The 23,614-nt window shown below is 56.4% G+C and overlaps 2 protein-coding genes across 5 annotated transcripts in view; one reads left to right on the forward strand and one right to left on the reverse strand.

Annotated features, from left to right (window-relative positions):
- Positions 1-1,259: 1,259 nt before the first annotated feature.
- SAMD10 (sterile alpha motif domain containing 10) lies at positions 1,260-7,441 on the reverse strand. 4 transcript variants are annotated; one of them, XR_014315835.1, is made up of 6 exons: positions 5,910-6,132; positions 3,856-4,037; positions 3,608-3,779; positions 3,224-3,324; positions 2,840-2,996; positions 1,260-1,455 (listed from the first exon to the last, which is right to left on the reverse strand). XR_014315835.1 is itself a non-coding variant. In XM_082746524.1 (5 exons), exons 1-5 carry the CDS (start codon positions 5,998-6,000, stop codon positions 2,974-2,976), a joined length of 609 nt encoding a protein of 202 aa, XP_082602650.1. In that variant the 5' UTR covers positions 6,001-7,441; the 3' UTR covers positions 1,639-2,973. The 4 variants fall into 4 exon arrangements, 2 of the variants coding, with proteins under 2 accessions (XP_082602650.1, XP_082602651.1); XR_014315836.1 differs by lacking the exon at positions 1,260-1,455 and adding an exon at positions 1,639-2,195 and having other exon boundaries at positions 5,910-7,435; XM_082746524.1 differs by lacking the exon at positions 1,260-1,455 and having other exon boundaries at positions 1,639-2,996; positions 3,184-3,324; positions 5,910-7,441.
- A 65-nt stretch (positions 7,442-7,506) lies between these two features.
- Positions 7,507-23,614, forward strand: part of PRPF6 (pre-mRNA processing factor 6) — a 37,386-nt gene continuing 21,278 nt past the window's right edge. Inside the window, exons 1-9 of the mRNA XM_082746437.1 lie at positions 7,507-7,736; positions 9,072-9,240; positions 10,934-11,052; positions 13,876-13,954; positions 14,418-14,594; positions 14,823-14,978; positions 18,783-18,877; positions 19,224-19,380; positions 20,202-20,364. Coding sequence (XP_082602563.1) covers positions 7,666-7,736; positions 9,072-9,240; positions 10,934-11,052; positions 13,876-13,954; positions 14,418-14,594; positions 14,823-14,978; positions 18,783-18,877; positions 19,224-19,380; positions 20,202-20,364 — 1,186 coding nt within the window. The 5' untranslated portion in view covers positions 7,507-7,665. The remainder of the gene's footprint in view (positions 7,737-9,071; positions 9,241-10,933; positions 11,053-13,875; positions 13,955-14,417; positions 14,595-14,822; positions 14,979-18,782; positions 18,878-19,223; positions 19,381-20,201; positions 20,365-23,614) is intronic.

Here is a 23,614-nt window from a genome sequence, read left to right on the forward strand (position 1 = left end):
AGGCCTGGGAGGGCACCCCGGTATCAGGTCTGGGGGAAATGGGGCCCCAACCCTACCAGGAGTTGGGAAAAAACGGAGCAGGGGAAGAGGTACTAGGTGGGACATGGTTACAGTGTGCACTGCCTTCTCCGAGTGTCTCCCTCCCCCTATTCCAATCCCCACTTCACCCCTGTCTGCCCTGGAACAGGTTGGGTGCATTGCTAGGGGGCAGAGCACAAAAGGTCAGATTAGGCTCTGCCTCTCCTCACAGGACTCTTGCTTCCCTAGTGGCCGGCACAGAGTGCTCCTGGAGAGAGGGGTGGGGGCCCTCTGTGGAGGACTCAGGAGGTTGGACCTTCCTGGAAAATCAGAGCCGGAGAAAGGCCCATGTGACCCCAGGAGGAAGAGGGAGGGCCGTCCTTCCCTTACTGAGCATGCCCACACTGGGGGCAGGACAAGCAGGATTTGGGGAGGGGTCAGTTCGCGCAGGAGATGCAGATAGCTTTCTTGTCACCTTTCCCCCACAGCCACGTGTGTAACCATGCCCAGTAGTAGGTGTGTGTCTGAGTGACCACATGTGCTGGGCTGTGTCCTGTGTGGACACCTGATGTCAGGGTATGTCTGTGTGTCCTGCACTAGGAGAGAAGGACGCCTGTTAGTATGTTAGTATCTGGATGACCAGATGCAAGACATGTGCGGGGGCGGGGGGGACTCCTGTGTCTTAGCAGGTGGGCGTCTAGGCCACAGCGTGTCTGGATGTAGGGCACTGTGTGCTGTGCTCCGAGTGTGTTTTGTACGTTAGGGGGTCACTGCATCAGGGCGTCCTGTGGTTCTGGACACCGGCGTCCCTGTGTTTCTGTGTCCAGACTCCAGGGGTCAGTGTATGCCTCTCTGTTCCCGCGTGTCTGGTTGCTGTGCGGATACCTGTGTCGGGGGTGTTGGGACCTGTTTCTTATGTCAGAGTGTTACCCTGTGCAGGGCGCTTAATGGGGACCCTGGAAGGTTGCCATGTCACATCCCTGGAACCCATGAATACGACCTTCTTTGGAAAAGCAGGTCTTTGCAGATCTGCTGAAGGGAAGGGTCTTGAGGTGAGAAGACCGTCCTGGATTGTCCAGGTGGGCCTTAAATCCCGTGACAGGTCTCCCGGGGGAGGGAGATTTGACAGAGGCAGAAGGGGACGTGAGCACAGAGGCTGGGCTGGAGTGACAGGAATCCCTGGGGCAGCCGCCAGAAGCTGGGAGAGGTGAGGAAGGCTCCACCCTGTGCTCCAGGAGGCAGTGTGACCCTGGTGGGTTTCAGACCAGTGGCCTGTGTGGCCGGAACAGAATCCGTTTCCGCTGTGAGAAGCTTCCCGGTTGTGGTCCTTTGTTCTGGCGGCCTCGGGAAAGTAACGCACCTGTGTCCGGGCGTCTGGGTGCAGTCCGCAGGGCCGAGCCCAGGGTTCCAGCCTCTGCCTTTCCTCCCCACCTGGTCCTGAGGTCAACAGGTGCCTGGTCAAGATGCGACACCACTGCCCCCTAGTGGCCCTGCGGAGGGACCTGAACTGGGCACTGGGCACTTCCTGCCCCAATGCCAACCAGGGCCCCTCCCGCTCCCTCCCAGGGTTCTTCCCACTCTCAAACACCCAGTTGGCTGGAGCCGAACACACACTTGGGGCACTTGAGAACCGGGTTTATTTCTGGTCTTTTTATCAGAATATAAAAAAGCGCAAAACAAAGAAGACAAGACAAGAGCATGGGGGCAAGACAAAGGTGGAAGAAGGTGGGGGCAGTGATAGGAAAGGCCCTCCGGAAAACACAACGTTGTGATGGCACAGGGTGAGCTGGGACAATCAGGGTGGCCAGACAGGACACGGGGGCTTCCTGGATGGGCCTACAGGATGGAGGGCACCAGGCCAGTCGTCCAGATTCCACTCAGGGCCTGCACGAACCAGCCTCCCACCTGGAGGCCAGCTCAGGGCACAGAGAAGAGGCTGGGGGCTCAGCCTCATGTGTCCCCGAGATTTTCAGAGTTCCTGAGGGCGGGAAGGCAAAGGAGCCAGAGGGTGGGGGGCTATCAGGACCACCCTCCCTGTCCCTCTCCGGACGGCACCAGGCCCAAACCATGGGCCCCCTGGCCCATGGAGTAGTGGCTCAGGCGCTGGCTGGGTCTCTGGTGGGTGCGTGTGGGGGATGCAGGCCTCAGGACTGTCTCTTCTGTGAATTCGGATTTTCCTGGGAACGGAGCAGTGAGAATACACATGCTCCCAAATGTGGGAGGAACGGGAGGCGGGTTCCCAAACCTAAGGCCGCAACCCAGCTGAGCCCAGTCCCAGCTGTGGGGCCCTCGTGGTGCTGAGTTAGGTTCCAGGCGCCTAAGCAGTCCCCAGACCTCTCTCACTTCGGTTCCTGGGAGTGGACAGGGGTGTGGTGAGGGTCTCAGAAATCACGAGGGGGCCTTCTTGGCAGCAGCAGCTGCTGCTATCTGGATGGGGGGGCACGCGCCAGAGGGAGCCTCCAGTTTATCCCCCTTGTGCCGACAATCCTCTAGGTGCTGGGTTAGGGTGGAGAACTAGACAAATGGGCAGACAGACAGACCTCTCGCCCTGGGGGAGGGCAGGATGCCCAAAGGAAGTGTGACTCAGCAGGCAATAGGGGCACAGGCATGGGTGTGGGTTAGGGGAATATAAATAATAGACTCCCTGGGGGGCTGGGGGGGGTCACCAGACCCTGCTCTGGCTCCAGGTAGCTACCCCGCATGCTGCCAGCAGCACAAAGGGTGGATTTGGGCTCAGGTCCCCAGGAAGGACCACACCCAAGCAGCCCCCACCTGCTCACAGCCCAGAATGCACAACCAGAGATGGCAATCCTGGTCCCACCTGTCCACTGGGCTGGGCTCAGCCCCTGGCGCCTCTGGCGGGGTCCGAGAGGGGCTGTGGGCCAGCTCTGCATCGCCCTTGCCACAGGCTCTGGTCACAGTGCTGGGGTCTGGGGTTCCAGCCTCAGGCAGCGGCTAGGACGTGTTTCCGAAGGAGGCTATGGGGTGGATGGGGGTGAGGAGAGGTGCAGATCGCTGGCACCTCCCCTCTGCCCTGGGCACAGGACGGCTCTTGCTGGCGTCCTACAGCTGCTCCCCTCCCCCCCCACCCAGGTCAGCCCACCTGGTGCACAGAGGGCCTCCCCCTCCGCGTCTCTCTGCCCCCCCCCGCCCCGCCCCACTGACCTTGGCTGAGCAGCTGCAGGCTCCGCCCCTCCTCGCGCACCTGCAGACGCAGCAGCTGCTGCAGCACCTCTTGCCGCTGGGCCTCCTGCGCCAGCCCCATCCGCTGCAGCTTCTCCCCGTTCAGCCGCAGCAGTGCCCGGCCTGAGAGCGAGCCAAGGTCAGCGTTGGAGGGGCAGAGAGAGAGAAAGGGGAGGAGGACCCAGACAGACCCGAGGACGAGGACGGAGAAGGAGACACAGAAAGAGACAGGGAAGGAGGCGGAGAGGCACCAGGAAGGCAGGCAGGGGCCAGGGCAGAGGGAAGCTAGGAGAACAGAGGAACACACCGGGGAGAAGGGACAGCCCTAGAAGGAGGGGTTGGCCCCGCAGGAAACAGAGGGGAGTGGGAACAAGGGCTGCCTCCCCTCCCCAGCCCTTAAGGGCACCTGTGATGGCATGCTGGGAGAAGGCCTCCACATAGACGAGGTAGTTGTGGGGACAGTGCTTCTTGAGCCACTTGCACACGTCCTGCTGACTCCACAGGACCACAGGCCTTGTCAGGCCACCCAGGGAGGGGCTTGTGTGGTACAGGCCGTAGTGGTCGGAGTACAGCCGGGCCTGTGGATGAGACGGGCAGCAGCTGCGGTGAGGGGTGGGAAAGGCAGGGGCTGAGGTGGGTATGGTGGGTGGGTACCTGGGGGGCTTCCGCGCCCGGCTGCTGCAGGAGCTTGACTGGCCGGCCACCGGCGGCCCTCTGGCTACGGGAATCATGCCACGTGAGGCTGGTGCCTGGCGTCCGAGGCAGGTGGCAGGGGATGCTCTCGGCAGATACCGTGTGTTCCAGGAGGGTTCGGCAGAAGCTCAAATGGGCAGCGGCTGCAGAGCATGGGTGCCTGATCAGAGCGGTTGGGGCAGAGCCAGACAATCACCTCTCTGCACACCAGCTCCCTGCTCAACACACCCTCCAACAGAGGAGAGCCACTTTCTCAATTAGAGGGTCCCAAGCCCCCAAAGGTGGAAAGGAAGCGTGCAAGGTGTCTTTAGTACCGCACGCAGTCCGAACACCACAAACTAGGAGCCTCTTTCCTCGTCCGAGTGCATCGCCCATATTCTGAGGAGTGGGCTGGATTCAGCTGCGATTAGAGAGCCAGTGTGCCTATCTGGGAGCGTAAGACCCACAGCCTGGTGAGGGGCTATCCTGAGACAGGCCTCATGTCACCCTTGCTTTCGGCTGACACAGGCTGAACCAGATCAGGGTCAGGGAACCAGACCAGGCTCCTATGTCCCAGGAGATCCTGCATGATGGTGACCGTCTGAGTACGCTGCCTGCCCATCACCATGGAACCAGTCTCTGCGGCCACACCTGGCGTCTGAGGCTCGGCTCCTGCCCTGCTGTGCTCATCTGCCAACCCATCCACGAGGAGCCTGAATGAACTCTGGGCAAGCCGGCAGCCAAGATTCCTGCTCTTCTCCTGGCCACAGGGCCCTTGGCCCAGGACGGCTTCTGTGCATGGTGGATGCCCAGTGGGCACGGGCTGCTCTGTGCAGGGGTGCAGGGCCCAAGCACAGGCTCGGGGAGCCACAGTGACACCTTGGCCCTCTCTTCCCACACAAACTTCTTGATACTCCTCAAGTTGCAGTTTTCACATCATTCCTGTGCATGGCGCTCACACAGGTCCCAGGAGGACAGACACCTGAATGGTCACTTCCCAGCCCCTGCACAGGTCTTGGCAGGCTGGAGGTGTCCAGAAACATTGTGGATGGATGGGTGGTTGGAGAAGGGCTCTGTGTGGTGTCCACCAGTCAGCAGAGCCTGGCAGAGGGTGGAAGACAAGTGCAGGCTTGCCTTCATCTCTACGGTATTTAGGTTCCAACTCAGCAGGCAGAAGCAGGTTCCTGGCCAGGGCCCTGGCCTCACTGGCTCTCAGCGGTACAATGAGAGACAACCCCCCCCCCCCATGGACACACCCCAAACCCCCAATTGAGGGCAGGGTTTGGGGATGTGCCCAGGAGGTCTCAGTAATGGGGAAAACGCATTACCCCCCCTTACCCCCTAAGATTTCTTGGACTTAGCACCCCTCTTCTTTCTAGCAACCTCAGGGAATTGAAGGAGCGCGGGTGACTCTAAATTTGAGGTCCTGTGTCAAACAGTAGGTGCGGCTGGTGTGGTCGCTGCCCGGATGTGGCTTCTAAAATCGTAGGAAAAGACTTATTCTAAGCTGGCATCTTTCAGGGCACAGGTTCCTGAGCCACTTGGCCTCACATCGCAGGGCCTCGCGGAGCGGGTCCGGGCCAAGGCAGGAGCGTGAAGCTCTGGGCGAACCAGTGGGACGCCGCCGCGCGCGCTTCACCTGTCCCGGTCCAGCCGGGCCCCGCCCATTCCCTGCCGGTGCTCGGAGTAGGATCTCCCTCTTTCCGCGTGCCGGCGCGTCCTTCCGTCCCTCCCTCTTAGTCCCAACGTCAGAATTCCAGCATAAAATGGGGCGGGGGCGCCCAAGCCCGACTGCGGCCTCGACCCTCTCGCGGCCCCACTGCAAGAGCTAGCCAAGGATGTGCTGATCCCCAAGGCCTGAGGCCACCCCCCCCCCCACCTCAAGACAAAGACACCAGGGAGCCCGTTCGGCCAGGACGCGCCCCCCACCCCACGCCAAGCCGCAGCTTGGAGTCTGCCAGATCCCGCCCCCGCCCCTCTCGGTTCCCGAGGCCCCAACCCGCGATATTCCCGCGCCCTGGTCCAGCCCTGCTCACCGTCCACATCCCGGCGCTCCCCGAAGCCGGCACGCACAGCCCCGGCGCGGCCTCGCGGGGGGCTCAGCTTGGTCCTCAGCTCCGTGAACATGGGGCCCAAGGATTCCGGGCCCGAGCACACGCCCCTCGGCGGGCGCAAGGCGACCGGTGTGGCCGGCGGGGAACGCGCGCCGCTGCCCCGCCCCAGCCGGCCCCGCGCCTGAGCCGGTCCCCGCGCCCGGCGAGTCTGCGCGGCGAGGCACCTGCCCGTGAGCCCTGAGAGCCGGGCGCGCTCCGGGAGCTCCGAGGTGTGTCGGCCGCGCGCAGGTCTGCGTATGCAAAGGGTGTCTGCCCGGGTAAGGGGCGACCTCGCACACCTGCGCACGGCTTCAAGGACAAGGGACTCTGGGCACCGTTAGGGGGTCCAGACGTCTGGAGGGGCCTCCGAGGCAAGGAAATAAGGACGTGATCTTCCCCGCGGGGAGGGAGGAGGCAGGAGAGGAGCGTCCTGCCTGCTCCTGGGAGGGTCTGTCCACCGGGGCCCAGGGTCAATGGCCAGACCGGCCCCTCAACCATTTCCCCCCTTTCTCCTCCCTCAGCTTACGGACTCACCCCTCCCCGTTCACGCGCTCTCCAGAGCTCTCGCCCTCAAACGCGCGCTTGCTTCCCTAGACCCCCCGCCCCAACCAGGCAGGGTCTCCCCCTTCCCGCTGCGGCCCGGACTCTGACCGCCCGGGGCCACCGGAGGCGGCCCTGAAAGCCGCTCGGCTGGGAATGGGGGGAGCGAGGAGCCCCACGGAGGCCGCAGCAGGCCGGAGGGATGTGTCGGCTCCAGGGCTCCTCGCGAGGGGCTCGGAAGGCCGGGGCGGTCGCGCGGCGGGAGGAGCGGAGGTGCACGGAGACGCGTGTCCACCCGGGGCAGGCGCACAGGCCGTCCGACCGGCACCGAGCCCGCGACACACTCGGGAGCCAGCTCCGGGGTCCGCCCGCCGCCCGCATTTACTTATCCCCGCAACTCGCCTTCCAGGGGCTGCACCTCCGCCCTCCCCGCCACGTTCAGCGTCTGGCGGCGGCGGCCGAGCCTGGCCCGGAACCCGGGCCCGAGCCGCGGCTCCGCAATCTGGGCGCCGAGGGCTCGAGCCCGCACACCGGGGCCCCCGCAGACGGGTGCGCGCGCAGTCACGACACGCACACCCGCGGCAGCCGTCCACGGCCGCACAGCGGAGCGGCTCCGCCCGGACGGCTTAGGGCCAGCCCCGGGGCCAGCCCAACTCCGAGGGGAGGCGAACGGCTACGCCTGATTCCGAGGGGTCCTGGGCGGCGGGGGTGCCGGGGGGGGGGGGGCACAGGTCCCGCTCGTAGGGGGTACGTGCACGCAGTACGGGCGCGCAGGGAGGACGGCGGCCCCGGGCTCAGCGCTGAGGCCCCGCAGGGTTTGCCCGCAGGCTCTGCCCCGCAGGCTTTCTCCCGGGGGCTGCAGCTCCTGCACGTCTCCAGCAGGGCCGCCCGCACACCTCCCCGCGGGCGGGAGCCTCGCGCATGCGCCTGTCCCATCCCCTCGCCGCCGTCGCGGCCGGAAGTCGCTCTTCAGGAACTTCCGCCCGGGGACGGCAGGGTGGGCGGGGCCTCGTGCGCCCCGCGAGTTCTGCTTCCGGGTCGCGGGTGACGCTGGTCCCGCCGGCGCTTCCTGCTGAGAAACCGGGGTGGTCGGTGGTCTTCAGCCTGCGGCCGCGGCTTCCGTCCGGTCCCTTCCCGGCCCCTCGTCATCACCGGCGTCATGAACAAGAAGAAGAAGCCGTTCCTGGGCATGCCCGCGCCGCTGGGCTACGTGCCGGGGCTGGGCCGGGGGTGAGGCCTGGGGCGCGCGGCGCTCGGGGGGCGGGGGCGGGGGCGCGCGGCGGGCGGGGCTCGCTCCCCGCGCTCGTCCGGGGGGAGGCCGCGCGGTGCCCCCGGGAGGGGGAGCGCGGGCGCGGCCGTGGGGCTGCGCGCCGGAGCCGAGGATGCTCGGCGCCAGCCGCCTTCGGCCTCTGGGACGCGCGTGGCGACTCCTCGGGCGGTGGCGGAGCCCCGTGGGCGCCCCCGTCGGCCGAAGCGCGAGCCGTGCCCCGCCGGCGCTGCTGCCCGTCCTGCAGCGCGCGGAGAAACGCTCAGCCCCGGCGGGCCGGCGTGTGCGGGGCCGGGTCTCCGGGGCCGGGTCTCCGGGGCCGGGTCTCCGGGGCCGGGTCTCCGGGGCCGGGCGCGCGCAGGCTACCGTAAACTGTCGAATAAATGAGCGGCCACCGTCGTTCTGTCTGTCTGGTCATTGGTTGGTTGAGGACGAGCCCCGGGCTTCCTTGTGGGGTGGGGTGTCCGCCTCTGTGGGCAACGCGCGGTCTCGCTTGCGGACACCGTCTCCCGGCGCCGGCCGTCTGCTGGGAGACGTGCGGGGACTGCGTGCCTAAGTCCAGGGCGGGGAGCCGCCGCCGCCGGGGGATGCGCTGTGGGGCCGCGGCGGCCGAGCCCCGCTGGGCGGAAGAGCTGCGTTTAGGGAGGCAGAAGCCTGGAGGCTCGGAGGAGGAGCTGACGTCTCGCGTGCTGGGTAGCCGAGGAAGAAAGGCCCGCATGGAGAAGAGGCGGGGCTCGGGAAGAGTTTGTATGAGCGAGTGTTCGGGGAGTGGGGTCGGCGGGGCCGGGGCTCAGCAGAGGCTGAGGCTTCCACGAGCCCTGGTCGGATCCGGGCTGAAGCAGCCGGAAGGCCGGAGGCAGGGTGGCGGCTGGGTTCCCAGCTGTGGGGGGGTCCAGGTTCGGGGAGGGTGGACTCCGCAGAGCGGGAGGACGGAGGGCAAGGGAGGCAGAGCTGAGGCTGCCGTGGTGCTGGGATGGCCCCGCAGCCGCCCGCTGAGACGCCCCGGGGCCCTGCCGGCGAATGCAGGGAAGGGGTTCCCACGGGGCCGCTGGGGGAGATGGTCCGCAGGTGGTCAGAAGTGGGAGACTGGACGTTGGGAGGAGAGAGGGCCGGTGCCCTGGTGAATCTGTTAAGGAGAGTGTGGGGCGTGCGCTCCTCAGGGTCGGTCACGAGTTTCTCACCACGAGAGAACGTGCTGGTAATGTTGGAGTTTCTCGGCGACGTTAGGGAAAGACTGTGGAGGGGAGAGCAAAGGAGCGAGGTCACCAGGTGAGAGGGTGTCTTGGGGTCTCCTGCAGTGCCACTGGCTTTACCACCCGGTCAGACATTGGGCCCGCCCGCGATGCAAATGACCCTGTGGATGACCGCCACGCGCCCCCAGGCAAGAGGACCGTCGGGGACCAGATGAAGAAAAGCCAGGCGGCCGACGACGATGACGAGGATCTGAACGACACCAACTATGATGAGGTGACTTGCGGGGCGCCCCAGCCAGGCCTCAGGACGCTGACCAGCCCCTTAACCAGTGTGCTCGGGGAGGCGGACGCGTCTGGGGTTTCAGCCTGTCTCCAGGGTGTCTTCAGCAGAGTGAGAGAGGGGAGCAGGGAGTCGGGGAAAGAAAAGTGCATGTTCTTTCTTCAGGAGAGATGCTCTGGCCCTCGGGTTTTGTCTCGGCGGGTCCTCAATGCAATTCCGAGTGGCGTTAGTGACGACACTTGATGCGATCTGTCTCCGCGCGCACTCTGACGTCACTGGGGTTTGGGCATTGAGGTCTTCAGACGTGTTCCGACAGAAGTTCTGCACAGAGATAAAGATTTTTAAAATTTCAATTTGGGAATGATTGGGGATTGCAAAAATAGTATAGGCGATTCCTGCGCACCCTCCACAGGCTTCTCGTCTTCTGTGACATCAGTACAGCTACTGACGTGGCAAGGTCATCTGCTCCGTAGGCCTTCCTGAATTCCACCGGTGTTTCGCTGGTGCCGTTTCTGATCCAGGACCCTGCATCACATGTACTTGTGTCTCTTAGTCTCCTCCCATTGGGTAGCCCCTCCATCTCTCATGCCCATGACACCTTTTTTTTAAAGGTTTATTTTTATTATTTTTAGAGAAAGAGAGTGCATGTGTACACACAGTTGGCAGGGGCAGACGGAGAAGGAGAGAGGATCTTTTAAAATTTTTTGTTATATTAGTCACCATAAAGTACATTATTAATTTTTAACGTAATGTTCCCTGATTCATTGTTTGCATATTCCTTGGACCCACTGCTCCATGCGAACCGTGCCCTCCTTAATACCCACCACCAGGCTCACTCGTCCACCCCCCCCAAACCCTCTGTTTGATTCCCAGAGTCCATAGTCCCTCGTGGTTCCACTCCCCCTCTGATCCTCCCCACCCCCAGCTTTAGTTTTCCCTTCCTTCTCTGAAGTCCTCCTGCTACTCCTTATGTTATGCAAATAAGCGAAACCCTATGATGATTGTTTTTCCCTGCTTGGCTTATTTCACCCAGCACAGTCTCTAGTCCCATCCGTGTTGGGTGTTCATCCTTTCTGATGGCAGAGTAATATTCCTCGCATACGTGAACCACAGCTTTATCCATCTGTCTGTTGAAGGGCGTCTCGGCTCCTTCCACAGTTTGGCTCTCGTGGACATGGCTGCTACGAGCATTGCCGTGCGTGTGCCCCTTTTCCCTCCGTTGGTATCTTCGGGGTAAATACCCATAGCGCGGGTGCTCGCTTGTAGGGTAGCTGTATTTTTAACGTTTTGAGGTACCTCCGTGCTGTTTGGCAAAGTGGATGCACCCCCTTGCATTCCGACAGTGTGAGAGTGCTCCCCTTTTTGGAGAGAGGGAATCTTAAGCAGATCCTTAATCAGATCCCACAGCCCGATGTGGGGCTCCATCTCATGATCCTGACAGCATGACCTGAGCCAAAATCAAGAGTCAGATGCTCGACCAGCCGAGCCACCCAGGTGCCCCTAACACACACACACACACACCCGCCCCCTGGCACATCTGTAGAACACTGGTGAGTCATTTTGCTTTCCCTCATTTGGGGTTGTCTGATTGGAAACAATTACTCAGCAAGCATTTTCTAACGCTGTGAGGGGATTGAGGGGATTGTGTTGGAGGAAAAGCTGACCCTCGGTGTTGTTTTGTGCTTAGTTTAATGGCTATGCTGGGAGCCTCTTCTCAAGTGGGCCCTATGAAAAAGACGACGAGGAAGCAGATGCTATTTATGCAGCTCTAGATAAAAGGATGGATGAAAGAAGAAAAGAAAGAAGGTAAGAGAAATTAGTGCCCTTTGCACTATGATTACCCAACTTCATTTATCTGCCATTTTTAAAATACATTTTTTTTTTTAAGATTTTATTTATTTATTTGACAGAGAGAGATCACAAGTAGGCAGAGAGGCAGGCAGAGAGAGAGAGGAGGAAGCAGGCTCCCCGCCGAGCAGAGAGCCCGATGTGGGACTCGATCCCAGGACCCTGAGATCATGACCTGAGCCGAAGGCAGCGGCTTAACCCACTGAGCCACCCAGGCGCCCCTTAAAATACATTTTTTAAAAGAAGATTTTACTTATTTTGAGCGTGAGAGAGAACATGAGAAAGCACAAGTGAGGGAGAGGGAGGCTCCTGGCTGAGCGGGACCCGGTGCGGGGCATGGTCCCAGGACCCTGAGATCACAAGGCAAACGCTTAACTGACTAAGCCACCCAGGTGCCCCTATTTTATTATATTATTTTATCTTATCTTATTTTATTTTTTTAAGTGGGCTCCACACCCAGCATGGAGCCCAGTATGGGGCTCAAACTTACACCCCTGAGATCAAGACCTGAGCGGAAGCAAGAGCCAGACAGTTAACTGACTGAGCCACCCAGGTGCCCCTGTCTATTTATTTGTAAAGATTTTATTCTTTTTTATTCTTAATATTTTATTTATTTATTTGACAGAGAGACAGCGAGAGAGAAAGCACCAACAGGGGAGCAGGAGAGGGGGAAGCAGGCTTTCCGCTGAGCAGGGAGCCTGATGTGGGGCTCGATGCCCGGACCCTGGGATCATGACCTGAGCCAAAGGCAGATGCTTAACCACTGAGCCACCCAGGCGCCTCATAATTATTTTATTTTATTTTATTTTTTAAAAGATTTTATTTATTTATTTGACAGACAGAGATTACAAGCAGGCAGAGAGGCAGGCGGTGGGGGCGGGGAGGAAGCAGGCTCCCCGCTGAGCAGAGAGCCCGATGCAGGACTCGATCCCAGGACCCTGGGATCATGACCTGAGCCGAAGGCAAAGGCTTTAACCCACTGAGCCACCCAGGCGCCCCAATAATTTTACTTTTAAGTAATCTATACACCTGTGGGGCTCAAACTTCCATCCCTGAGATCAAGAGTTACATGTTCTCCTGATGAGCCAGCCGGATACCCCTATATTTATCCAACTTTAAAAAATAGTCTTGCGGGGCGCCTGGGTGGCTCAGTGGTTTGGGCTGCTGCCTTTGGCTTGGGTCATGATCTCAGGGTCCTGGGATCGAGCCCCGCATCGGGCTCCCTGCTCCGCAGGAAGCCTGCTTCCCTCTCTCTCTCTCTCTGCCTGCCTCTCTGCCTACTTGTGATCTCCGTCTTTCAAATAAATAAATAAAATCTTTTTAAAAAAAAAAAAAAAAAATAGTCTTGCTTTGGTATATTTCAGACATGGACAAAGTTGCATAGTATGTGTGTCTGCTCAGCTCTCAGGCAACCTGGATCTCGGTTTGTGGCAGCCACACTTGGAGAAACACCAGGCTACTGGAGAGTAATCTTAGGTACTAGAGTGGAGAGCTTAAGATTTCTGTGGCTTTCTAGAAAGGGATGGAATTTGGGGGATTATTCTGACCACAAGTGAGGATTACTGTCTTCTTTGAGATGGGTGTAGTAGTCTTGGTTAATGTGTATTAAGTAATTAGGAAGTTCAGTGAAGATGACAAATGAATATGTAAATCCTCGCAGGCAGGGCTTATGTCTTGAGAATGTCATTCCACAGATCCATGTTGGGACACACCTGTGCGGATTTAGGCTGAGCTGGTGGGGACAGACTAGTGAGCTGGAGGGGGCAGGTGTCCTCTGTCCTTGGGGGCCTGCTTAAGAGAAGACTATTCGCGGTGCTCATGTTTATCTGTGGGGCTCTCAGGTGGGCGTCTTGCACTGAACTTTGGTCTAGCAACATTTTTTTAAAAAGATTTTATTTACTTACTTATTTGAGCAAGAGAGCACGTGCAGAAGTGAGGGTTGACGGGTGGGGCAGAGGGAGAGGGAGAAGCGGACTGCCCGGCGAGCAGGGAGGCCGACACAGGCCCGGTTCCAGGACTCTGAGATCGTGACCTGAGCCAAAGGCAGACATTTAACTGATTGAGCCACCCAGGGGCCCCTGAGGTTTAGCAAGTTTGTTTATTGCTGTTACCTCAGCTCCCGGAGCGGTGTTTATCTTCTCCAAGCACGTCATTCATCCCAGTACGTTCATATTCCTGGTATTTTCCTTTTACCTTATGGGAGAAAACGTAAATCTTAATGTTAGGAACCATTAGCTGTATAGGTCACAGTAACCCACAGATTTCCTGTGAGTGCCTAGACCTGGTCCTCTATCACCAGAACACAGTAGCTCTCCATCCCTGAAGACCAGTCGCGGGGGTGATGAGACAGCCCGTTAGTTCCGGCACGAGAAGCAGAGAGCTGTCTGGAGAGGCACACAGACTGCTTGGAAGCGGCAGAGGCAGTGACGGGCAGAAAGTCAGATGGGCAGCTGGGGCAGAGGGTCGGCTTTCCGGAATCTTCATAAGGTGGCCCTACCTTTGGAATTTTGTAGAAGTTTAAAGCTATAAATACACTCATGTTCAAATCCAAGTATGTGTATCAGAGTAAGACAGCTTGTTTTTGTTTTAGTGAGTCTCCGCCTGCTTCCGTTTGGTGGATGACCGAGCAGGTGTGGTTGTGGATGTGCGTCTCGCTGCCTCCGACATAGCTGCTGAGTGCGCGGGGCTGCGCTTCCGGTGATTTGATTACGTGTAATGAAATGACTTTTTCTTAGAATGGATTTCAGTATCTCTAACGCACACACACATTTTACTTCCTAGGGAGCAAAGGGAGAAAGAAGAAATTGAGAAATACCGTATGGAACGCCCCAAAATCCAACAGCAGTTCTCAGACCTCAAAGTAGGTGGATGGATAGCATGCACCTAACCTACTCAGCAGAGAATTGGGTAGAATTGATGAGACTTTACTAACTTTGCTTTTTTGGTCTTTATTAAATTCAGATGGCAGAGGAAGGTTCCTGCCTTTGTGTGTTTAACTTTGTGTTATGTGTGCAAAGAATGTCCCTTCTCCCTCCACTGAAAAAAAATGAGACATTTGAACTTACTTTCATAGTAACTTTAACTCTATTTGTACATGAAGTTTTCCGCACTGTATCTTCTGGGCTTTGACAGAACAGTTTACATTTGAATGAAGTAGAGCAGATCCAACAAATTGAATTTCGAAGTGAAGTAGATCATTTCTGCATCAAAATTCTTTCTAAACCATGACAGTTTGGAGGTTAGGGGTCAAGGAGAGCATAGTTTTTCTTGTGCATATGAAATTTTGCCAGAGAATAAATGTTTTGGGGGGCAAATGTTTCCAGAGGAAGTTAGCAGAAGTCACAGAAGAAGAGTGGCTGAGCATTCCTGAGGTCGGCGATGCTAGGAACAAGCGTCAGCGGAACCCGCGCTATGAGAAGCTGACTCCTGTTCCCGACAGTTTCTTTGCCAAACATTTGCAGACTGGAGAGAACCATACTTCAGTGGATCCCCGACAAACTGTGAGCATCAGAAGAGGAGGCGAATAGGTCTTTAGTTTGGTTAGGTGGGTGGTAGTGGGAGCCATGGGTGGTGGTAGAGTGAGTGTGTCTGTAGTTGAGGAGCTGGGCTGTGTGGAGACTGTGCGGCCCCAGGTCTATCAGGCTACAATGGAAAGATGGCAGAGTTGATAGGATTCTTCTGCATGAAGATGCAATCCAGTGTTTTTTGTCCTCCGCCCCCACCCCCAGCAATTTGGAGGTCTTAACACACCCTATCCAGGCGGACTGAACACTCCATACCCCGGTGGGATGACACCTGGATTGATGACGCCTGGCACCGGTGACCTGGACATGAGGAAGATAGGCCAAGCACGGAACACGCTGATGGACATGAGGCTGAGCCAGGTGGGTCCTGTCACGTGACATCATCCTGCAAAGTAGGACGTTTTCTGATTGTAAAACTGATCTTCTGTCAGTGGAAAGTCCATCTTTCCAAGTCCTTTATCACAAGATAGCAGACCTGTGATGATGTCGTTTCTTGTCCCATCGTAAAGATCGGCAGGACCCCGCATGCAGACGGGTGTGTGTGTCCGCCCCCAGCTCCTGCATGGGTGCGGTGTGGCCCGTGTGGCACTCCCGCCCCCCTCTTGGGGCTTGAGGACTGTTGCCGCTGACAGAGGGCAGCCTGGCAGGCAGGCTGAGTGAAGGTGCTGAGGACAGGCCGCGGGCCCACTGTTGCTGAAGCTTAGTCCTTCCGTCCTTGACGCAGAAATCAAGTGCGCGTGTGCGTCCACCGTGGACTGTCTCTCAGCCATAGGAAAGAGTGAGATCTTGTCATTTACAGCAGTATGGGCGGGCCCAGCAGGTGTTAGAGTGAAACGGTCAGAAAAAGTCAAGTACCATATGACTTGATTGATGAAGAAATCCACCAACCGAAAACCAGACTCTGCAACACAGAGAACAGATGGGTGGTTGCCCAGGTGGTGGGGGGCGGTTGGAAGTGGGTTAGAAAGTACTAACCTCCGCTTACAGAGCCGTCAGGGAGATGAAAAGGGCAGTGTAGGGAGTATGGTCCGCAACGTGATGTGTGGTGACCGCGCTTATGGGGCGAACACCGAGTAATGTGTATGAAGCTGTCGAACCATTGTTCATTGTACGCTAATTATACTCCAGTAAAAAAACGTTAGGTGCACGTAACTTCTGCCTGCACTTGAATGAATAGTTCAGTTCTCTAGAAGACCCTTTCTAATTATGACATGCACACCAGAAGCCATGAAGCCAAAGACTTTAACATTTGCTTTGGATAGGGTGCCTGGGTGGCTCAGTGCGTTAAGCCGCTGCCTTTGGCTCGGGTCGTGATCTCATGGTCCTAGGATCGAGTCCCGCATTAGGCTCTCTGCTCTGCAGGGAGCCTGCTTCCCTGTCTCTCTCTCTCTCTGCCTGCCTCTCTGCCTACTTGTGGTCTCTGTCTGTCAAATAAATAAATAAAATCTTTAAAAAAAAAAATTGTTTTGAATACAAGTTAAAAACTCGTGTGTAGTAGAAAGCCCTGTAAGGTCAGACAGACAAACGGGGAACAAGAAGTGCTCGTGCGCTGGACCGCCAGTGGTGGCCGTGTGCGTGAGCTCTGTGTGCACACGAGATGCCTTTGCACACACTTCCGGGATTCCCAGGGCTGCTTACTCACACCACTAGGGCATGAAGTGGGTGTGCAGTGGGAGCTTCGTGATGAATTACTTTAAGAAAAGCTTTCACCTGGACGTGGAAAGGTAGTGTAGTATTCAGCCATTACTGTTTGAGGCAGTGGGAAACTTGTACATTTTAATTGAACTTTTACTCTACTTGAATTTTTTATGGTGAGCAAACATTTTATAATAAAAACGAGTAGCCTGTAAATTTAAAAACTGCATGTTTTTATGTTCCTGGCTGTGTGCTTTGTCAGTTGGAAAGTAGTTCACTGTTTATGGGTATCATGATTTAATCTTTGATAGACTTTTTGGGTTTTTACTTTTTTTTGCTATGACAGTATTTTGGTGAACCTCTCGTGATTCTATCATTTAAGTAAACATTGTTATAGTATATTTAAAGTGGAATTAATGGATTTTTTTTTTTTTTTTTTTTCACTTAAATACTAAATTGTCTCTTGGCATTTCAGAGTCTGCAAGTGCTGAGTTGAGGGCGTCCCTTCTCTGGTCCTCATGGATCTGAGGGCAGACTCCTGTCCCCACCCCTCTAACAAGCAAGCTCGGTTTAGTTTGGGGTTTTGTTAGTGGTGAGGTCGAGCATCTTTCCTCGTATATTAGTCAGTCTTTGGCAGTTCTGTGACAAGCTTATTTTTGGTCATTTGCTCTGCCCATTTCCCTCCTAACTTTGTTTTGATAAAAATTGCCATTTCTTTTGCATGTGTCTTTATAGCTGTTACTCTTCTAGACTTGTTTGTGCAATGTAAAAAAGAACTTCTTCATTTCTTTTAAGATTTTTTTTTAAAGATTTTATTTATTTATTTGACAGAGATCACAAGTAGGCAGAGAGGCAGGCAGAGAGAGAGGAGGAAGCAGGCTCCCCGCTGAGCAGAGAGCCTGACGCGGGGCTCGATCCCAGGACCCTGGGATCATGACCTGAGCCGAAGGCAGAGGCTTAACCCTCTGAGCCACCCACGCGCCCCTCTAAGATTTTGTTTGTTTATAACAGAGATGGCGAGGTAGGGAGCACAAGCAGGGGGAGCTGGAGAGGGAGAAGCCAGAGGGCTACTGCTCAGTATACCTAGAGCATGTGACTCTTGATCTAAGGGTCCTGAGTTCAAGCCCCATGTTGGGCACAGAAGTTACTTGGGGCGGGGATGGGCGGGAACAGAGCCCAGAAATATGGTCGACTGATCTAGGACAGAGGAGCAGAGGCAACGTGACAGAGCAAGGACGGCCTCTTCTGCAAACGGTGCTTTACGTCCCCGTGCAGACTCACACCCTCTGCTGCTCTGGTGACTGAGCCGGCCAGGCGCCCCTTGCTCTCTCCTCTCCCACCGCTGTGTTTGTCTAGTGTTTCAGCGTCACGCACGCTGTCTTGGTCTCCATGGCTCTGCAGTAGGTCTTGACGTCGGGTGGCAGTAGCCCTCTGGCTTTCTGCTGCTCCGGGGTCGCCTTAGCTCTGGCAGGTCTTGGTTTCTCTGTGGAAGCGCTAGAATCAGTTTGTCGCTATCGGCAGAATGGCTTGCTGGCATCTTACTGGGATTGCGTGGGCTCTGCAGATGAAGATGGGAAGAACGGACATCTTCATGATGTGAAGTCTTCCTGTCCAGGAACATGGACTGTCTCTTCATTCATCTGCTGCTTTGATTTCTTTGATCAGAGTTTTGGAGATCTCGTGGAGATCCTATGTGTTTGTTAGATTAATACATTAAGCATTTCGTGTTTTTGGTGCTAATGTAAATGATGACTGTTTTTAATTTCAGATTCATTTTATTCATTGTTGGTGTATAAGAAAATGGCTTTTGGGGCACTTGGGTGGCTCAGTGGGTTAGGCCTCTGCCTTTGGCTCAGGTCATGATCTCAGGGTCCTGGGATCGAGTCCCGCATCGGGCTCTCTGCTCAGTGGGGAGCCTGCTTCCCCCTCTCTCTCTGCCTGCTTGTGATCTCTGTCAAATAAATAAATAAAAATCTTTTTAAAAAATGACTTTTCTATATCCACCTTCTGTTCTGTAGCCTTACTAAAATCGTTTCTATGTTGATTCTTCGGGTTTTCGACGTCAACAGTTACCTGCAGACAGAGCTTTCTCTTTTCCACCCCAGTCTGTGCCGCTTCCTCCTCTTGTTGCCGTAAGGCCGAGCACTCTCTGCCCATGCTCAGTTTGTGGGCTTTTTGAAGTTTATTATCGTGGTGATTTTAAGACTCACAGCCGGAGGGAATGGTGTAATGAATTGCTGTTTGATAATCTTTTACTTTATAATTTCTAGGTTTCACTCATTTTAAGTAGACTTATCTTAAGTATTTTTTGTGGGGTCTTTATGATTTCTTCTTTTAAAATGTATATCTTTGTCTTATAGATATGAAATTTGTGATCACAAACTGTTGTCTGAGTTCCGGTTTTCCTACTTTTACAGTGTCTATGTTCACTGGGGATCAGACTTGTGGGCGGGGTTCCGGGGCCTCTGGACACATGGTTTTGGGCATCTTTGACTCTCTGCAATGCCCTTGGCTTGGCCTGTGTTGTAGGTGTCTGACTCGGTGAGTGGGCAGACTGTGGTCGACCCCAAAGGCTACCTGACAGACTTGAACTCCATGATCCCAACCCACGGAGGGGACATCAAGTGAGTGCTCTGTGGCACCGGTGGGGTTGGGCGGGGCTCGGGTTGCCTAGAATATGTTGGATTTTATTTGAAAGATAAGCAGCCAAAATGGGATGGGGGTATTCTAAGAAATACACAGTGAAGTGGGTTTATCCTGCACTTATCTCTGTGTGCGTTGTGGGTACTGACTGTGTTGTGAATGATAGTCCGAGTCCGTGTGCATGCTGAGCTAACCATGTCCTCCACTGTTAACTTCTATCACTTCAACATCAGATCTGATAGTTGCTATGTTGGTGCCTGCGTTCTGGGGCTGGGCGCGTCCTCAGCAGTGTGGCGGCCGACCCTGTCTGCTTTCTCGCCCTTGCAGTGACATCAAGAAGGCACGGCTGCTCCTCAAGTCTGTTCGGGAGACGAACCCTCATCACCCACCAGCCTGGATTGCATCAGCCCGCCTGGAAGAAGTCACCGGGAAGCTGCAAGTAGCGCGAAACCTCATCATGAAGGGGACAGAGATGTGCCCCAAGGTAAGGCCTGACTTAGAGCATTTTCCTGGAAGGCGGCATAGTGCCAGCCCCTCGAGGGACCCTGGGTGGCTGTAGTAGGCGGGACACCCGTGGGATGTGAACTTAGGTAGACTCGCCTGTCTGCCTTTTGGTGTTGGAACTGCAGACAGTACGACAGTCAAGAGCAAAGAGGGGGAAAAGCGGGGAAAGGCTTTTCCTGCTTACTTTCACTTAGAGTGAAGGCCCACCTACGATTAGTTTAATGCCAGGGTAACCTTAACAAGAAGGCTAAATTGGTCAGCTTTTCTGGCCCACCTAATGTAAGAAACGTGAAGATTAATGTAAGTCTTAGGAGACCATTCCAGCACTTTTTTGGGAGGTAGAGTGACTAGATAAGCTTTGAAAAGTGCTCTGATAACCTCTAAAGGCCCCTCTCTGTTGTGCAGCCTGGGGTGCCCTTGGCAGTGGAAGATACCCTCTCCGAATACTTATGCCAGGACATCGGGCCTCAGTGAGGACTTCCAGGGCATTGCACAGCCGTGTGCTGATAGGTTTCTGTTTTGTCATTGGTTGACCTGTCACCCTGAAGCACAGTCTGTGTGCTTCTCTCATGGTGCTGTTGTGTGTCTCCCCGACTTGGGGACACAGAGGTGCTGTAGCCGCAGTGCCAAGTAGTGACATTACCGGGGTCTCTGGTGCAGGTGTACGCGAGGCCAAGCTGGCGGGCTTCGGTGTGATTGTAAACCTGGAAACATGGTCCGACGAGCCCGCCCCGTCCCTGAGGCTCAGTCTCAGCCTCCACCTCGCACCTCCACTTCCTGTTCCTTTGTTTTGCCCCACAGAGTGAAGATGTCTGGCTGGAAGCAGCCAGGTTGCAGCCTGGGGACACAGCCAAAGCTGTGGTGGCCCAAGCTGTCCGTCACCTCCCACAGTCTGTTAGGATCTACATCAGAGCAGCAGAGCTGGAAACGGACATTCGTGCCAAGAAGCGGGTTCTTCGGAAAGGTGAGCCTCCGTGGGGACAGCGTCAGCGGCAGGTGCCTCCGGGGCTGTGGTCCCCAGACGTCTAGTCCCCAGGACCGTGTAGTAGATGGTGCTCTCGAGTTCGTTCTAGAGCAGATGGGGGTGAGAGGGTCGACGAGGAGGAAACCTGTGCAGATGGCGTATTCTGCTTGAACTTGGGGTGTGGGTCAGATAAGGTACATCGTGTGGGATAGGGGGCAGTTTCCAGTGAGGGCTCCAGCTCTCGTTTGTAAGTTGTGTGTCTGAGTAAAACATTAGAGGGGTATGACATCTGGCCATGCGCGTGTTTTCACACACGGTTTCTTTGTTGGACAGAGGCCAGGCGGAGTCCCCCTTGCGTGTGACCCTGACCGTGTGTGCTTGTGTGCATTCGTTCAAGCGTGTGTTTCTCTCCTGGGTCTGGTTTCCTGATTGCAGCCCTATGACCCATTAAATACTCAGAGCCAGTCTCTTAAAATGCGGCCAGGAACAGAAAGTTAGCACGGTCTTGGTTTATAGAAATCATCTTATATTGGGTCACCTGGATGGCTCAGTCAGTTGGGCATCCAACTGCTGGTTTTGACTCAGGTCATGATCTCGTGATCGTGGGGTCCAGCCCTGCCGTGCGTGGGGAGTCTGCCTCAGATTCGTTCTTCCTCTCTGTTTGTTTCCTCTCTCCCTCCTTCTCTCTCGAGTAGGTAAATTAATAAAATCTTAAAAAGAAACGAAATCAACTTCTCTTTTTTCAGTCAGAAAAATAGTTCTTTAATGACAAACACATTAACTTCTGGGTAATTAGCATTATTTATTTAGGAAAGCTCTCCTGAGTCTCGCCTGCCACAGTCTCATGATGAATGGTCAGCATGTCTTTGGGGCCACGCCTTTTTCACCACCAGATTACCTGGGTTCATGTCCAGCTGGCTTCACATTTGGAGAGGGAGTGGGCTCGGAGGGGGCCGCGAGCAGTGTTGAGTGATGACTTTTCCAGGACGTCCCAGATCTCTGGGGCAGTGGCTGTCCTGGCTCTGTTTCCCTTAGAGAGCCGTGTTGAGGTAGAAAGAACCCCGAGTCCCCGAGCCAGCCTCTGTCCCTGCCCCTGTCCTTAGAGTACTTCTAGAAACAGCATTCTTTTTTCAGGTGCCTGGGGCAAAGCCAGGTGCTGCCTCATTTAGTGCTTCACTTAGTTCTTGGTGAAAACAGCTACTTCCAGCAGTGACTTAGGACGCCCTGCCAGCCCTTAGTCGCTGGCATGTGAGCTCCGGGTCTCAGTTGGATGCTGCTGACATCTTGGTCCTTTGAGCTCGGGATGCTAGTCTGACACCTGAAGAGGCCGAGTGACCTTGAGCAGGAAACCTGACCTCTGAGCTGCGCTGTCCTTACCTATAATGGCACACATGGGCCTGTGGCTGGACCATTGGCTGCTTCCTGTCAGTTCACCTCACCACAATAAGGCACGAAGCTCTGTGTTACTCTGTAATTAATACAGTCCTCTAAAAGGGAGGTTATTTTACCTCCAAACCCCGTATTGTGGTGTGCAAAGCACAGCAGCCTCCAGCAGCTATCGAACACCGTGAGCGCACAGCACCTGAGTGTCCTCCCTGCCGGGGCGGGGGCGGGGCTGGAGGTCGTGGCTGAGCCCCTCCTCTGCTGGCAGGTAGATCTGGTTCAGACTGGTCCTTCCCATCTGGGCTGCCCCTTCCGCACCAGTGCGTGGGCCCTGTCCAGGTAGCCTTGCAACATGGTAGCTGCCTCCCAAAAGACTCTGGGTCGGCGCTGGGCACGAGCTGGGTCGGCGCTGGGTCGGCGCTGGGTCGGCGCTGGGTCGGCGCTGGGTCGGCCGGCAGCACCGGGCTGTACCTTCAGTGCTGGGATTGCCGAGGGGTCACCAGCACAGGAGTTCCCACTGTTTCTGGAAAAGTGGAGACACAGGTTCCTTGGTGTCATACCCATCTCCGGGTGAAGTTAGTGACTCTGTAAGTTCCGTCCCACGGGCACGTTCTGTACCCTGGAGGCTGAATTCCGGAGTTCACTTCCATTGATATCCCCGTGTTCGCAGAGAAGGAAGGTGGAGGCGGAGTCGGGAGCACACGTCTGCGGAAGCAGCAGGACATGGGCAGTCCTGAGCACTCGTTTCTCTGGCCGTTCCTGGGCCGGCGTTAGCACCTTCTGCTAGCCCCGACCTGATCAGGGCTCTGTCCGTGGACCGGGGGCTCAGACTGTTGATCCTGCACGGGCTCTGTCCTCAGTGCTCTTGCTTTCGTGGGCTGCTGCACTGTGTGAACTAACCCTTAGGAGGGGGAATCTGGAGCCAGTGCTTGGGACTCTCTGGGCTCTCGTCCCCCAGGACGCCGTGGCAGCTCAGCCTCAGAGAGTCCAGACCCCGCTCTCCAGCCGGGGCCGGTGCACTGGCGTCAGAAGACGGAGAGGCGGGCGCCTGCCTCTGCGTTCAGTGTGGCACCGCCGGGGCTCTGCGCCGCAGGGGGCGAATCTTCCCGTGGGAGGAGGCCTCCTGACAGCAGAGCTCCCAGGTCAACACAGAGGCGGGAACCAGCTCTCCCACTGGGTTCTGCTGTGTGGCCTGGGGAGCGCTTGGGTGTCACTGCTTTTCCCCGACCTGTGTGAACCACCACTGAAGGGTTTTGTTTTGTTTTGGCGTCCTGTAAGGTCGAGGCCCGTTGCTTCAGGGTGTTTCTCCCGGCGGTGTTCTGACTGCTCAGTGCTGTCCTACTGTTGTGCTAGGCCTTGGCTCCACATGATGGGGCTGTGTAAGGCCAGGCCCTCCGATGGCCGGAACCCTTTGCTGCACATCTTCTGTGTGAGGAAAGTTTCTTGAACACATGATGGGGGTGTGGTGCTGGCTAAGGTCTGTAGGCAGGGAAGGCGCCAACCCAGGAAGAGCTGGGCCCTGCCCCTCCAGGTGGAATGGGTCCAGGATATCAGCCTAGTCCGGGGACTGACTAGGGAACAATGCTCTGGGCAGGGACTTGGCTCAGCGGCATCATCGGGTCACCCTTGGGAGGATTCCATGAACCCCGAGTGGCCCTTGTGGTCCTGCTCCGTGTGCACAGCCCCATGGTGCGGGTGGGGGCCACGTGTGCCCTGAGGCCCGGCAGCTGCTGGGGCCGGAGAGGGAGGCTTGGCGTATCACATCCTGGCTTCATCCAGGTGTCCTCAGAGGCCCTGTTCTGTCCCTAATTTCATGCGAGAAACTTTGTGGGTCTACAGGCTCTGCATTATTAAATCTTAGGTCTGT

The sequence above is a fragment of the Mustela nivalis genome (assembly GCF_964662115.1).
Source record: "Mustela nivalis genome assembly, chromosome: 8".
NCBI lineage: Eukaryota > Metazoa > Chordata > Mammalia > Carnivora > Mustelidae > Mustela > Mustela nivalis.

Excerpts from the sequence above, each read along its gene's own strand:
- SAMD10 (XM_082746524.1), bottom strand. The coding sequence starts at position 6,000 with ATGTTCACGGAGCTGAGGACCAAGCTGAGCCCCCCGCGAGGCCGCGCC. Across the intron at positions 4,038-5,909 it reads GGAGCGCCGGGATGTGGACG|CCGCTGCCCATTTGAGCTTC; the intron begins GTGAGCAGGGCT and ends CATGCTCTGCAG. Across the intron at positions 3,780-3,855 it reads CGGGCGCGGAAGCCCCCCAG|GCCCGGCTGTACTCCGACCA; the intron begins GTACCCACCCAC and ends TCTCATCCACAG.